General features: G+C 45.2%; 1 protein-coding gene across 1 annotated transcript in view; it reads left to right on the plus strand.

The window, feature by feature from the left end:
• Positions 1–15,780, plus strand: part of LOC138504450 (transient receptor potential cation channel subfamily M member 7-like) — a 1,624,316-nt gene that overhangs the window by 575,556 nt on the left and 1,032,980 nt on the right. The window contains exon 15 of the mRNA XM_069624957.1: positions 14,410–14,544. Coding sequence (XP_069481058.1) covers positions 14,410–14,544 — 135 coding nt within the window. The remainder of the gene's footprint in view (positions 1–14,409; positions 14,545–15,780) is intronic.

The raw sequence follows: 15,780 nt of genomic DNA on the forward strand, positions 1-15,780 counted from the left end.
GAGCTTAATCTACTCTTTGGTAAAGCGGTAGAGGACGCATTAAAAAATGCCAAAGATGAGTATGACACTCTGAAATCCCTGGGACAGTTGATCAACAAGCCCCCTAATCAAAGTGTCAATAGTAATTTCGTCGCCCACGCGGCCAAAATTCACAGAGGCTCCAACTATTCACAGTGGCAGGGTACATCATGGGCTAACAACCATCAGTCTACCCGGAGTTGCACCAGAGGAAACAAGAGGGGCCATGGTATGGGTAGAGGCAGCCCCAGCAGAGGCGGCACGCCTTCCGCTAAACAGTAAAGCCGCATTCAGGGTCCCTTCTCACGCATCCCCACTAGGGGGACACATTACCAACTTCACCCAAGCTTGGGAAGGGATCACATCAGACAGATGGGTGCTGTCCACAGTGTCCGCAGGATATTGCATAAAACTATTCGAGCGTCCCCGAAACCACCCTCCACCTCAAAAAATACATTCCTCAGACCACCAAAAGATCCTCCTCGAGGAGATCGTCCATCTTCTAGCAAAGGACGCCATAGAACTCGTCCCAGGCAACCAAGTAAACAAGGGTATTTATTCAACTTACTTCCTTGTGCCAAAAAAAGATCTGACAATGCGCCCAGTATTAGACTTATGCCCTGCAAACAAGTATGTCAAGCCCAAAAAGTTTCGCATGACTACTCTCCAACAGGTAATCCCCCTCCTAAAAAAGGGGGATTACATGGCGACATTGGACATGAAAGATGCCTATTTTCATATTTCCATGTTCCCAGCACACAGAAGATTCTTGCATTTCAAGGTGGACAGTCGGCACTACCAGTTCAAGGTGCTGCCCTTCGGTATAGCCTCGGCTCCAAGGGTATTCACCAAGGTACTGGCGGTGGTGGTGGAACACCTACGCAGGGAGGCAAACCCAGTGTACCCTTACCTGGATGACTGGCTCATCACGTGGGAGACCCCAGTAATTTGCAGATCAAACATTCAGAGAACGATCGACCTCCTCTTCGAATTGGGTTTCTCCATAAACGAGAAAAAATCAAGCCTGATGCCAAGCACCTCCAAACAGTTCCTAGGAGCTGTCCTAAACACTCAAGAGTGGTTGGCCTTTCCATCAGAGGAAATAATTCGGAATCTACTACTGCAAATTCCTCTATATCAGCCCGGTCGCCAGAAAAGTGTGCGCAAAGCAATGTGTTTACTAGACATGATGGCGTCATGTATTTACCTGATCCCCCACGAGCGCCTGCGCATGCGTCCCATGCAAGAATGGTTGGCAAAACAGTGGTCTCAGGCAAGTGGTCCGTGGGACGATCTAGTGGTCGTTTCGCCAACACTTCACTGGTGGACAAGAGAGAAACTGTCAAAGGGGAAACCATTTTACAATCCAGAAGTACAAGCTGTAGTCACTACAGACGCATCCCTGTCAGGGTGGGGAGCACATCTCCTCCTCCACCACACAGCTCAGGGTCTCTGGTCTCTGGCACTATTCAGGCAGTATTCAGAGCACTTCAAGCGTTCGAGCCCCACCTGTTGAACCTGCCAGTGCAGATCCTGACGAACAGCACAACAGCAATGTTTTACCTATACAAACAGGGAGGGACTTGTTTGCCAAATCTGTCCAAGCTTGCCCAGAAAATTTGGAAATGGCGGAACATTTACCTGTCATCTCAACATGTTCCAGGGGATCTCAATTTGTTAGCGGATGCTGTGAGCAGAGATCCCCTCCCAAGAGAACACGAATGGCGTCTACTCGGAGAAGTTGTAGAAGACATCTTCTCAAAGTGGGGTTTCCCCACTGCCCAGGATTTGTATCCAGGTTCCCCCAGCCAGACTCCAAGAGGAACGCCCTGTGGATGAACTGGTCAGGGATGTTTGCCTACGCTTTTCCACCAACCCCTCTCATGATGAAGGTGGTCAACAAGATGCACAGGGAAGCGATGATGCTCATCCTAGTTGCTCCCATGTGGGCGAGGCAACCGTGGTTCCCACACATACTCAGACTAACAGTGTGCAAACCCATCTGACTCCCGTGCTGGTACAACCTACTGTCCCAGCAACAAGGTCAAACAGTGCATCCTCAACCCAGCTCAATGAACCTGGCAGCATGGCTCCTGAAGTCATAGAGTTTGGACATCTCAATTTACCACAGAGATGTATGGACATCCTAAAGCAATCTAGGAAACCTAAAACGAGGCAATGTTACTTTGATAAATGGGAAATATTCGTTATCTGGTGCCAGAATAAGCAAATCAACCCAGTTGATTGCACTCCTTCCAATATTGTCACTTACATGCTCCACCTGCTGGATGCAGGCCTGGTATTTAACTCACTAAAAGTACATCTGGCAGCGCTGTCAGCCTACACCACTTCCCACAACAAGGTTTCGTGGTGGAAAGTACCAGTGGTTAAAGCCTTCATGGAAGGGGTTAAGAGACTCCACCCTCCAATTAAAAACCCAACACCTGGTTGGGACCTCAATGTGGTGCTTGCTAAACTCATGGGCCCACCCTTTGAACCCATGCATAAAGCCAGTCTCAAACACCTGACCTATAAAACTGCCTTCTTAGAAGACAATACATCCATTCCACGTTTCTAAATTCCACGTTAACCAGTTCATCGAGCTTCCGGCCTTCTTCCAAGAACCCAAAAGCTCTGCTGAGGTGAAACTACACACTCTAGATGTGCAAAGAGCGGTCCTCTACTATGTAGACAAGACCAGACCGCTAAGGAAAACAGACCAACTGTTTGTCTCTGTAGCTACAGGCAGAGAAGGAGATCGCGTCTCTAAAGGTGCCATCTCCAAATGGCTAGTCAATTGCATCCAACTATGTTACTCCCTTGATGAAAAAACTCTGCCTTTTACGCCAAGAGTCCACTCTACAAGAGGCATTGAGGCCACTCTGGCTTTCATTGCAAATGTACCACTTGACACCATTTGCAAATCAGCTACTTGGAGCTCTATTCACACTTTTACTCAGCACTACTGAATTGACATTCATTCCAATACAGATACTCAAGTGGGACAAGCGGTTCTAAGACATCTGTTTGCTCAGAACCCTTCTCACATCCCACCTCCTCCTTCTAACACTGCTTGCTAATCTATGCACAGCATTTGATCTAAGCAGATTCCACAAGCCTCAGAAGGGATACATTACTCACCGTAATCGTATTTCTGATACTTGTATCTGCTTAGATTCACATGCGATCCGCCCTTCCTCCCCTCTGAGAGAAGGCGCATAGATGATTGTAGTCTTATCTTCCTATCTATCTGCTTGGACAATCTGTACTCGCGCTACTTCTCATGCTACCTCATATCAGAAAAAATATAATCTGAGGGTCCTACACGCGTGAGGGATCATGGGTACAGTGCACGTCACACTAGGGATAGTATTACTGGCACGCCCTGTGTTGACGCCCATTTTCGAGTTTCGAAAAACAAACTGTAATACTCTGCAGCTTCCACTAGATGTCGGCCTATGCACAGCATGTGAATCTAAGCAGATACAAGCATCAGAAATACGATTACGGTGAGTAATGTATCCCATATCAAATGCATTTTAAATGCTCAGGGTGTGTTGTGAGATAAAACCTTCTTTTTTTATAGCACTGTTACAGATTTCTTGCATGATTAAAAATGAGGACCCCTCGGTATCAATCTCGCCTTTAGTCTTGGCCATGTTTCAGGTGTTTATAGATAGAAATTTGCCAGCTTTTAGGGGCAGGGCTGGGGACTAATTACTATGGACGAAATATACCAGTCAAGCATGCAAACCTCGCTCAGTGCTTGAAATGGGCATAATGTACAGTAAAAAAAAAACCTCCCCCTTCATGTGAGGGGGCTGCCGGAGAAGTGGTCAGGGCTGAAGCCACCTCCCAGGTAGCACAGTGCCAGTTATCTGCAAGGAACCCAATCCAGATCAGTCGGGGGTACCTGCAGAAGTGACTGTGTCTGGCCGATTTGCATAAAAGCAAAGAGTATTTTGGATACATAAGAATTACCATGTAATTTTATATTTGAAATCTATCTGTGAAAATGATTCAAGCATGGAACCCTTCTGAGCAAGTAATGTACATTGATCCTATGCTCCTTTTGTTTGTCACAGCACTCTCTCTATAACAGTAAAATGTGTGTAAACCAAGATATATAATATACACACACTCACTCATTTGGACAGTGCTTGTTTATGGAGGGGACACTTGGGCTGTTTAAGCACGCCTTCAGACTAAGGACTCACTCGCAGGGTAAATCGCTTGGCCTTCTTATGGGTGGTAGATATTGGAGACTAAGCTCCGTAGGGGGCGAGGGGGGACTTGGACTGGAACAACGCTCGGACAAGGCACATTTTGCCAGAACGCACTTTCATCTTGTTCCTGCCCAGTTCCACCCGGGCTGAATTGGCAATTGTTTTGAGGCAGACAAAACTGGTTCAGGTACTTATTTAGAAGCACTGATTCACTAGCCTTGACAATAGTTCAGAGATAGGCTACCCCACTGTATATGGACACTGATTTAAGATCTAACCTATAGGAGCAGCTTAAGGAAACGTGTGACACATCCACCTTCCTTACCCATTTGAGGAGGATAGCAGATTGGCCACGGCCATTTTAAATTTGGCGGATTTCTCTCTTGTTCTATCATTTGTCCCATGCTTTCTTCTGTCTACTTGACATCTGTGTTGTACTGTGGTATCTGAATCCTCAGCTTTCCCCAACCTCCTGCAGGGGCTCAAATGGCTCGTAGGACCCATCGCTCTCTTGGTAGCCTTTGCACAAAAGCTCCGGACATGCTCTGATGACAGTAAGGATGAAGCGGGAACACCGTGCCGGGCGATAAGTCGGTCCCCAGGCACTGCATTATGAGGCGCCCCGAAATTACCGGCTATTGCATGGCCAACTTGCTTATTACCAAGAGGAACCTGTTCTTCTCTACTTTCTTTCCTCAAGTCTCTACTCTGCAGGTTCTTTTCCCTTTCCTGCATCCACCCCATGGATCGAGACACTATTTGCTCTACTTATACCCTTCTAGGGTGCTGCCTTCTAATCTGCCTGAAAAATATATCAGTCCAGGTGAGCCTAATTTCTACCCACCAGTCAGACGAACGTACTGAACGTCATTTACATATGCCATGTTTCACAAAACATACTAGTGACCACAATGAGTGTGTTCACTTCGTTTGGGGCAGTCATCAGTCTGGGTCTTCAATTTCTGCGCATGATGGGTGAAAACTACATTCACTGGTTCCCATCTAGAAAAGAAGCATATTGTACCCTTCTTCACAATATGTTTTTGTGTGTGGGTGCAAAGTGTGGCTATTTTTTAGAATGGTGTCAGTGCTTTAAGTTACAGACAATTTAGCTGTGTTGCTTATCCAAATGATTTATTGAAAAATAAGTTTATATTTGGATAACGTCTTCATATCTAAAAATGCACTTGATCGATATTCACGTGCATTATGTATTTCAACTGATGTTAATGTGCAGGATGGGTCAGCCGTTTGTTTACCGTCCAGGAAAAATGAATAATTGTTAAGGTCTTTCTTGAGCTCAATTGATTATGCATGTGCTGGTGGTTGATCCGGCATGCACCTTAAAGCTTCCAGAGAGAATTAGAAATGTGCCAGTTGGGGGAAAGGGTGCAGGTGGTTGCACCTGGGGCTCTCTTCAAGGTTCCTATATATTAGTGATGACCACTAAAAAAAAAAAAGCAAGAGGACAGCTCTCTTGAAGGTTGCTTGTTTGTTCCCCTGAAGGTTCCTGCAGCAGCTGGCTCCTATACATGGTCTATTAGTCGGCACCGGTGTAGACATTGACTGGGGGGGAGAGCTGGAGTAAGGGCTTCCCGGGCTGTACAGAAAACAGGTGAGAGCCAGCGTGCTTACCTTGCTATACAGATTGACATTGGGCCAACTGACTCTGGGCCAACCGATTTAGTAGGAAACCAAGTTGGGAACTGTGGAGAGTGGCCCTGCATTTTGCACATCTTTTTTTAAAACTCATCCTTAATAGAAGGGCTAGTGATTCAAATGGATAGGCCAATCCTCGATACCCCTGATGTGCAAGCAACCCTGCACTTGTGTCTGCACCCATATTGAAACTGACCATTTTATTAGTAAAATGCGGAGCTGAGTGTGGCAGAGTGTTCCGGTGTGTGTAGAAAACTACTGTCTGAACGCCGAGGCTGCTGCCTGAACCATGTTCTCAGTGTGTTTTCACTGTTTACTGCTTTGCCTGGAGAAGAGGGCGGAGCTGGCATGTAATCTCGGACACCCTGCGGAGTGGAGTGTTCCGGCTTTACCACGTACAGAGGCGGCGTCTTCTTGGATTTCGCTATGGATGACCAGCAGTTCCCAATCTTTTCCCCAAGCACTCGATTGCAAGTTAAAACCAAGGTGAGCGGAAGGGGGGAAATCTGCCTATTGCTACAATTACACAAACTAAATCTGAGTCCTCAGCTAATCAGGAGCCCACATTAAAGCTTCCTTCCCCAGCCCAGCTGGCCAATGTTTGTGCCTGGCCTAACATTGTGAAACAGGGAACTGAATGCAACAGGCTCACACTGGCCTTAAAAAGGACGTTGGGCTCAGCCACCACAAAAGGGGGTGGGCGGCACTGGCTGCTAAAAAATGCCTAATTAGCCGTAGAGGGCCTCCCCATCTTGCAAAGGACTCGTTTGGTGTGATGGAGGTTCAGCCCACAGCTAATATTCTAGAATTTACGGATGCTGAAATCCTGAAGTTTCTAGGAGCGCCTGAACAAAGTGGGGGAAAAACAATAGAGTGGGCCATCAGGTTCACTAGAGACCATGCCGGACCCGATGGCGCCCAGGCAGGAAGAGGTTCACGATTAGAAGGCCTCATGCAGCACAAGGCCCATCACTAGCTTTTTTGGGCTTGGAAGGGGCCCCTTTTGGTGACCCCTTGCTTCCATCTTCAGTCAAGGGCCCTCTGTCAACGGAGCCGCCAGGTTTGGTCAAGGGCAAAAGCGCTGATCCAGATGCCAAGATAACTTTGGTCTTGAAGGAGCCCCCCACCTGTGAAGTCCAGGTTTTAGAACCAAGCCCTACCAATGGCAATAACCTATCCCAAGGAAGGACTCAATTACGGGGGCCACCCTGGAGCCAGCAAGCCAAGATGTTTTCATCAACCTGACATTTTTGAGCAAAGAGGCACGGATAGTGCACCCTAGCGGAGAATCAGAGGCACCAATAGAGGTCTCCTCCTCCATTTCTTCTTTGTAAAACCTCGTTTTTCCACCAAGAAGGTTGAAAGGCTCTACACCCATTCTCAACTCCACCGCATTCAATGCGCAACCTTCTTTGATTGCTGCAATAACAGGCCTGTTGCCTTTTTAAAAATTATGACTCATTGAATAGAACTTTAAAGGGACCACTCAACCTTATTGGCCCTTATCAACTCAAAATTTATTTTGTATGGAGAACTTCATCTCCTCCGTGCAGTCAAAAGTTGACCAGGAAACATAGTGTTCCGATCGAATTCAACATAAACTCTCAGCTGCTCTTATATTGAAAGAGCGGAAAAGAAACGTCTTATGAACTCTCTCCTGGAACTGCTCCAAGTAAAGGCATCTATCCACGTTGAGAAGGCTCGAAGGAGGTCTATATGCCCACTGGTGCTTCTACTTTACCGTCAACCATTAATAAACTCCCCACGCACGACCTACAGACTATAGGAACAGCCAAGGCAGTGATGAGCGTGGAAAAGGAGACCTTTCAAGACCCTTTTTTGAGCCAGCAGCTAGCTCAAAGGAACCCTTGACTCGACCCTAGCCTTGGATCTAGTGACAAAAGAGCAAACAATCTTCAAAGATTCATAATATGGGGGAAAAGGAGGTGGCTCAGGTCCAACTTGTTGATAAAGAAACATTTGCTAAACCGCAATCAGGGGGAAATGTTTTTTTTCCTATTTTTCCCAGAAGGAAGAAGCCCAAACGGCTAGACACAACCTATACGGGTGAATCGCTGGCTGGCAAAGTGAAACCCACAATAGTTAACAAGCCAAAGAGGCGATCTAATGGCTCGCAGGCATTCTTAAGGAATCTTACTACGCCTCCCTCCAATGTTGTCATGAGTGAAAGAGTGACCCTTGGGAGGCCACGGTAGCAGAGTAAGCCGATTGTGGAGTTGAAAATTAGAGAAATGGTAGCCTCCTCTCCACCGTTGATGGAAAATCTCTCAGACTCTAAGGAGGGGGTTGACCCCAGCATGTCCCTATGGACGGTACACGTTGACCACAATAGCTAGGAGGAATTGTGGTCACCTACAGAGCATGGGAATTCCTTGAGGGATGAGGCTTCCCTAGCGCTTTGCGTGGCCCTAAATAAATAGATTGGGAGCACAGTTGCAGATGCTGTAAGATCGAAGGAGCATAATGAATTTTGAAAACAGTCCCCCTCCTCTGACGTGCCAAAGGGGAAAAGGGAAGAGGTTATGAAGCGGCCTTGTACCAAGGACGGAAAAGTGCTGAAAGAGCAGCCCATCAATTTTCTAAAATATGGAAATTGTGGAAAAAAGATCTTCTGCCGAGCAAGACAAAAAGAGGCGCCCCTTCAAGCTAAGATTAGACAGGTTGCTCCACATCAAGGATGGGCTGATTTTAAATCGAGCCAATGTAATGAAGTTATTTCACCACATTCCTGACTTCCACTTTGTCCGCTCACAGGACATAAAAATGGTCTACTTTGTGGAATGTGGAGTTGACGGACTCTGTGATCCTCCATCTAAACTCATCCACCAAATCATCACTTCTTAGATAATCCCACTTACTGCTCACATGGGGCTTTTCTCTAACAGAGCTCCCGGGACGGAAAAGCTTACTTAAGGTACGGGCACAACCTCAGAACAAGTCCCAAAACAGTCCAGCAGATACATAAAGTGAATTCTACAAATGGTCCAAGAGCGAGGCCCAGTCGTTAAAAGTAGAGTGTACGTCTAAAATATCCTCTAATTCGGTGCCCAAATGGGAGGGTCCTCTCAAAGTAACGTTTGAGAGCCGGCATTTTGGAGTGTGAAAGATCTCCCTTCCACAAAACGATGCGAGATTCGAAATGAGAAGGAATCAAAATGGAAAAGGGAAAGTTCTCAATCGGAACTAACGACGAGCCCGAGCACTGAGCATAGGCTTTTGGAATACGAGAGGGCTTTCACATTTGACAAAGGATAAGGACATCATTTCGGGAGAAATCGATATCCCCTGCCTACAAGAAACTTGGTAACCAATTTCTCCAATTTATGATGGCTATAGTTCCTACATCAATCCTGCATTTGTGGGGCAGAAAGGCAGGCCTTTGGCAGACCTACTTACATTGTTAAAAAATGCAAGGGGCCTATGTGTTGGTGATTCTGATTGCCCAATAGATTTGTTCAGGCTACTTGTGTGAGAATGGTAGGGCCGCCCCCAGACAACTACACTTGGCTGCACATTATAAACATTTATTGGAACCCAAAGGGGATTGACCTGAGTCGGTTATTGCAGTCTGTTAACACCCTTATCAATTAATTTCATAGTAGATTTTTGACTGACTTTATTTGTGTGGGTGGAGATCTTAATGTGTCTTGCCTGGCTCGCGGGAGAGAAAAACTAGAGGCAACAGTAGGAGGTAATGGAATCGGAAATAAAAGGGCGCTAGAGTGGTTGGAGCTAATGGAAGCCTGCAACCTACATATGGTCAAGAGCTACGACGAATGGGGTGGTTACCCGGTACATACATGGACAAACGGGGTGTATTCCTCCAGGTTGGACTACGTGTTTGTTTCCACCAACCTTAACAAGCGGATCATTTCCTTAAGAATTTAACCCAAAAATATAGCGATCATTCCTTCCTGAAACTATAGAGTAGTGCCCCCTCACGTAGAGAACCTTGGCAATTCCCTTTCGAGGTAATAGGTTGAGATTAAGGAGGGATGATCCAATAGCCCTAGAATTACATTTTGAAAAACTGGTGGGGGCTAAGAAGGGAGTGAACTATGCTCATCTGCTACATGAATCTAGAGTGACAAATAACTCTTCAAAACACAGGGGAAGATCATACATCCACACTTCTGTCCAAATGACAAAAGAGAAAAACACCTTATGAAGAGACACAGGAATTCTAAAACGAAATGAGGGGGCAATAACATCTAGACCGATGGGTTTGAGAAAGCAAAAATGTAGGATCTGGGCAGCAATTGCTAAAGGCAGACTCTGAGGCAATGCTAGCCGCGATAGTGAAAAGAGACACTCGCCATATGGGACTTTCTCAATCAGCTGGGAACAGGGAAAATCTTGCCATTGTCTAATATGGTGTCGGAGGACAAATGGCTAGCCCATTATGAGGAAACCTTTGGGAAAAGGGAAGGGCCGTCTTTGGTTAACAATAAACAAAAGGGGGGATGCTCTCTATATTTTGATGAGAGCGTTTTATTTACACTGATCAACAAGGTTAGTAGATCCAGGGTCTCCAGCCCCGACGACATCACACATATGATGCTGAAAGATGCACCCAAAGAACGGGTGGGCTTTATTCATGCACTGTTAACATTTTTTTTTAAAATCATGAGATCAGAGATCATCCCAGATTCATGGAAGTCTGCAGTAATTGTCCCAAAGTTTAAGGGAGGAGATCGGGCGGACCCTGAAAATTAACACCCTATTGCACTCCAGGATGTGCTGGGGAAGATCTTTTGTGGGGTCTTGCTATCCCATTTACATAAATGGATAGTGATTGCTGCAGAGCTGATCCTAGACGAGCAGGATTTACAAAGGGAGTGGGGACTGATTTGAATTTGTTCCTTCTAAACATCTTGAAGGGCACAACTATGGAACAAGGGACTTGAATATACATGGCCTTTGTAGAAGTCAAGAAGGCATTTGACATTGTAGACAGGGAAAAATGGAGGAGTGGAGCTGTCCTGAGAACCTGTTAGCAGCTATTAGATTGCTGTGTTCTGATACCAGCGTTAAAATCAGGTTGAACATACACATCTGTAGTTTGTCTGAGCCCTTTGTAATGAAAAGGGGGCTGAAACAAGGAGGTCTCCTTGCCCCGACCCTGTTCAACCTGTTTTTATCAGACCTAGCCGTTGCACTGGACGTGGTGAACGTCCCCCCCCCCCACCCTCTGAGATTGGGTAAAAACAAGATCGTCAGATTTCGATTCGCTGATGAATTTGTTCTCCTGGACCAGACCCCGCTTGGACTCCAGTGTTCTTTGAACGCCTTGCAGGAGTACATTAGGGAGAACGGTCTAGAAATTAATCCAGCAAAGACTAGAATCTTGACATTCGGGAGGTATTGCAAGAAAAGCACTTCAGCATATAAATGGTTCCTGGAAAGCGCCCCTTTATTAGAAGTACAGGCATTGACTTGCTTAGGTGCCTTTGTTAACAGCAGGAAGGACGACGGTCCAAGGTGCTTGGCCCTAAAAAAGAACATCATGATGAAGCTATATTGTTTCATATGAAATTTGGCAAATTTTCGCTTGATCCAGGTCGTAGCCTTTTTTGAGGCCAAGGTTTCTCCGGTCCCGACTTTTGGTGCAGAAGCTTTCCTTTTTACACCTTACTAGTTGTGGGCATCTCTGGAGGGAACCTTTTGGAAAAATCTCTTAAAGCTGCCGAAATTGGCAGCTACTTCAGTGACGAGATACGAGCTAGGGCTTATTATATTGTATGCTAAAATAGCTTGGAAGGCGTTATCGCTATTTCGCAAATGTATTATGGAGCCCCCTGTACCTCCATTTGAAGTTCTCGCCCAGCAGTCGGGTGGGATGGCACCTGGTATTCTGGTCCAGTGGAAGGATCGATGCAGATCCCTATTGGAGTCGCTAGGTTGTACCACTGAAATTTTATTGAACAACCCAGACAAAGTCAAAGGAAAAAATTGGGAGCAGGATTGGATAAAAACCATTGAGGACAGAAACTCCCATCGGTGGCAATGGGTTCTATGTAAAGAACACAAAGCATTTTGCACGAGGCCCCGATATTTAAAGCTTTTTCCGTTTTCGTGGTATAGAACACAGTTCATGAGACTGAGATTCAATCTGCTCCCCACTAATGAAATCTTGAAGCGATATGACAAATCAGATGTGGATGTATGTAGGTTTTGTAAACGTGAAGACCAGATGGAAACTCTGAGGCACACCTTGGTGGATTGCAGAGGTTTAACTGAACTAAGAACAACGTTTTTGGGTGAGTGTTTAAAAACAAAACCATGCATGGAGGGAGAGAGCTTTTGGCCGCATCTTTTGTGTGGAGAAGACTTTGGGCTGATTTTTGCTTCAATATGGTTTTTAAAACAAGTGCTCCAGTTTTAAAAAGGGATGGATTTAATAGCAGAATGAATGTGTTAAAATCTCTTTTGATTTGTTATTGTGAGGGGATTAATTTGACAAGTTTTAAAGGAATTGATGATAAAAGTTTGTAATAAACTATGTAATCAATAAAAAATAAAATACATTTTATTAGTAAAAATAAAAAGGAAACTCCCAGCACAACTGCATGCACTACAGAGCCAAGCACTGTAAATGTCAAAAGGCCTTTTGGTGAAGCCTATTCCCTCAACGCTGACATTAACACTTTCCTGGACTAGTTTGGACCCCCAACCAACCTGGATTCCCAGAGAGACGGAAAGGTTGTCCAAGACATTGTTGATTCTGCTGACCTGGGTAAACCTGAAAATGCTGGAAGCCCGCGCCCCACAAATGAAGGCATGGGCTCTGTGTTATTGCCAACACCAGTGGATGTTCCCCCCGGGACAGCCGCAGAGGGGCGTCATTGCCTTTTGATCTTGATCCTGGGACGTCCACCGCTACCAGCTGTATATTGATTGCAGCCCCTGCAGCTCCAGATGCCCTAGATCCTCGACTCTCTAGTCATACTCCCTTTCCCGGTATTTCAACAACGCAATAGTGGAGAACATAACACAGCCCATGATGCTGCATTTGATAAATCCCCTTGCCTTGCAAAACTCTTCAATGTATTCACATGGCCACAGGCGTCCCCTAAAATGCCACCGGAGGGCAAAGCAACATCTGTAGAAATAGGGACACAGTTGGTATTTTCAGGGACCCCCGGTGACTTGCCGTCAGACAAGACAATGTGGTGCTCCCTTTTCCTGCGCAAGAGTGGTCAACAGTACCAACTCATCCAGATGGGAGGGGATCAGAGCTAAGTGTTTGGTTGTATACTAATTGACCTGATGAGAATGTCATTAACCAGAGTGATGGCTGGCTCACCAACAGGTCCAGCGGGTGTGGAGGTATTGCCTAAGTTAGATCTAAATAACTAAGTCCACAGTGGGACTGGTAATCGTTCCTTCCAGTCCCCATTGCTGCACCCCCTGGGCCCACCTGTAGTTGGCGCACCCGGGGTAACCATTATACCAGGAAGTGCAACAGTTCGGCTGGGTCATGCTCTAGGCAGATTAACTGTTAATAACAGCAGGCTGATGTTACCATGGGTAGGGGGGACACTCTATCTTCACAGGATCCCCAAGCTTGCCTCTAACCACCATGAGCCCAGAGATGCCCTTTTCAATAAGTACCTTAACTGGATCTGGGTCGTGAGGGGCTGCTTATTTGTCAATCGGGAGCAAATTGCATGCTGTACCAGGATTTATCGACAGGGAGCCAATACGTATGACTCCATCAGTATTGATCTTAGAGTCCATTACTTAGTTGAGGGCATGTTAAATCTTAACAAGTCATTTGGACCCCCATCAACTATCCTAATGGTACCCAGCCATTTGTCCTGTGAAAATATCCCCCACAGGTCTGTGCTCACAGTAACAAATGCTGCTCCGTTGGGGAATATGTCCCAAGTGTGGCCCCTTTGTTCAGATCATCAAGGTTTACAGTCCATTGATAACATTCAGTTACTTTTCTGCCCTAGCATAGACTGTTGGCACAAACTCAGCTATTTATGTTATTACTAAGCAACACTAAGTTCAAAGTTGCCTTCAACCTGTCTGTATGCTTATTGGAAATCTGTGTGATGTTTTATATTTGTACATTGTTGGATGTTGTGTTTGTAAAACATGTATTGCTTTCAGCCAAAATAAATTTATGATTATGATGTGCTCGCTATTGAAGTCAACAGATGTGAAAAAATCAATCCTAAAACATGCACAAAATCTCACGTTTTTGAGGTTGAGACAAGTGATCGCTGGCAGTTCAGAGGTTTTTCTCCTCGTTTTTTTATAGTTGTGTAAATGCTAAGTCCTCTTTGAAGTTCTTAGTACCTCTTGTAGCCATTTGCTTAATCCTCTTCTGCTGTGCTTGCATGTATGTAAATCTGATCATTTATTTCACCTCAGTTCATCAGGAAGCATAAATGCATGAGTATTCTGTTGCGAGAAACTGTGCAGTAATATCAAATGCATCATGAATATTGCCTGAGCTGTTTCTCGTTTCCAGCGGCCTTCGAAGACTGCCTTAAATGGCGCTACTCAAAACGGTGGCAATCATGCAGTGTTTAATAACAGCAAAGTGAAGAAAGAAAAACAGAGGCACGACCACTTCTTCCAGATGGCGCAGCCTTACAAGCCAAAGGTACAGTATCTAGACAATAATGGAGGGCTGATGCTATTTTGACCATTGTGCTTTAAATTGAGAAACTACTAATAAGACTATGATTTTGATTTAGAAAATTTATAACGCGCTCACGACAGAATTAACCGTATGGTGGGGGGGAGCTGGAAAAAAAATATTGACCAAAGCAGACTATAGCTAAAAACAAATTAAAAGCAAGAGTGGTCACTGTCACGTGACACTATTTTATTATCTAAACAGGAACATGTGTTTCCAGGCCCTAATCTCTCTTGGAATGTTATTCCACAATTTTGGGCCAAAAAGAGCAAATCTTCTATCACTCATTCACACAAAGACAGATAAAGGAATACTGAATAGTAGCTAGTCTTTTAATTGTAGGCACCTTGGAAGTTGATAGTGGCTAATATCCCTTAGGTAGACTGTTGCCACTACATTTTTAACATTTAAAGATGAGGCATGACACCTAAAATTGAATGCACTCTTCGACTGCCAGCCAATGAAGTGCTCGGCGAGATAGAGACACATTAGCTGATTTACTCAGCATGCAGACCAATCAAACAGACGCATTCCGGGCCTTTTTGAAGTCCATCAAGTTGTTTAGCTGGAATTCCCATCAGTAAACTGTTGCAGTAGTCCAGATGGGCATTCGTTAAGGCCTCCACCACTTTTGCGTGATCTTCGTCTGGAATATATGGCAAAACCTGCTGTAGCAGTTTCAATTAATAGAACATTGCTTGTACCATAGCTCCTACTTAGCCTTTGCTACCCAGATTGTCTTACCAAATACATCCCAGGTTTTTTTACCCTGGAGGTAAACACGATTATTTTTAAACAGAAGGGAAGCTGCATACCTGTGTCTCCTGCTGTGACCACAGATTCCAAGGACAAAAAAACAATGTCCGGGAGGTTGCCTACACGCCGAAAGGCTCTACTCTGGTTGAAACAGCACTGGAATCGTCCCTGCATTGTTGGCATTTAATTGTTTTAGCAGGCTTGCAAGGATGCTGTTTTTTGCTCCAGACATCAGTTGGTATCATTTTAATCATTTACATACATGAAAGTTGTTACTGCACACGCATTGGTTTCCGTTGTAAGGAGACCTCTTTTCTCCATGGACTTTTCATAGCTTTATTATCTAATTGGACAATTTTGCCTAGAAAAGACCCAGAGGGTCAAAACACGTGTTGGCTCTGTGTTTCTAAGCATTTAATAAACCAATTACAAGACAGCCCTGTG

Source organism: Ambystoma mexicanum, chromosome 11 (genome assembly GCF_040938575.1).
Source record: "Ambystoma mexicanum isolate Mex_15411 chromosome 11, UKY_AmexF1_1, whole genome shotgun sequence".
NCBI lineage: Eukaryota > Metazoa > Chordata > Amphibia > Caudata > Ambystomatidae > Ambystoma > Ambystoma mexicanum.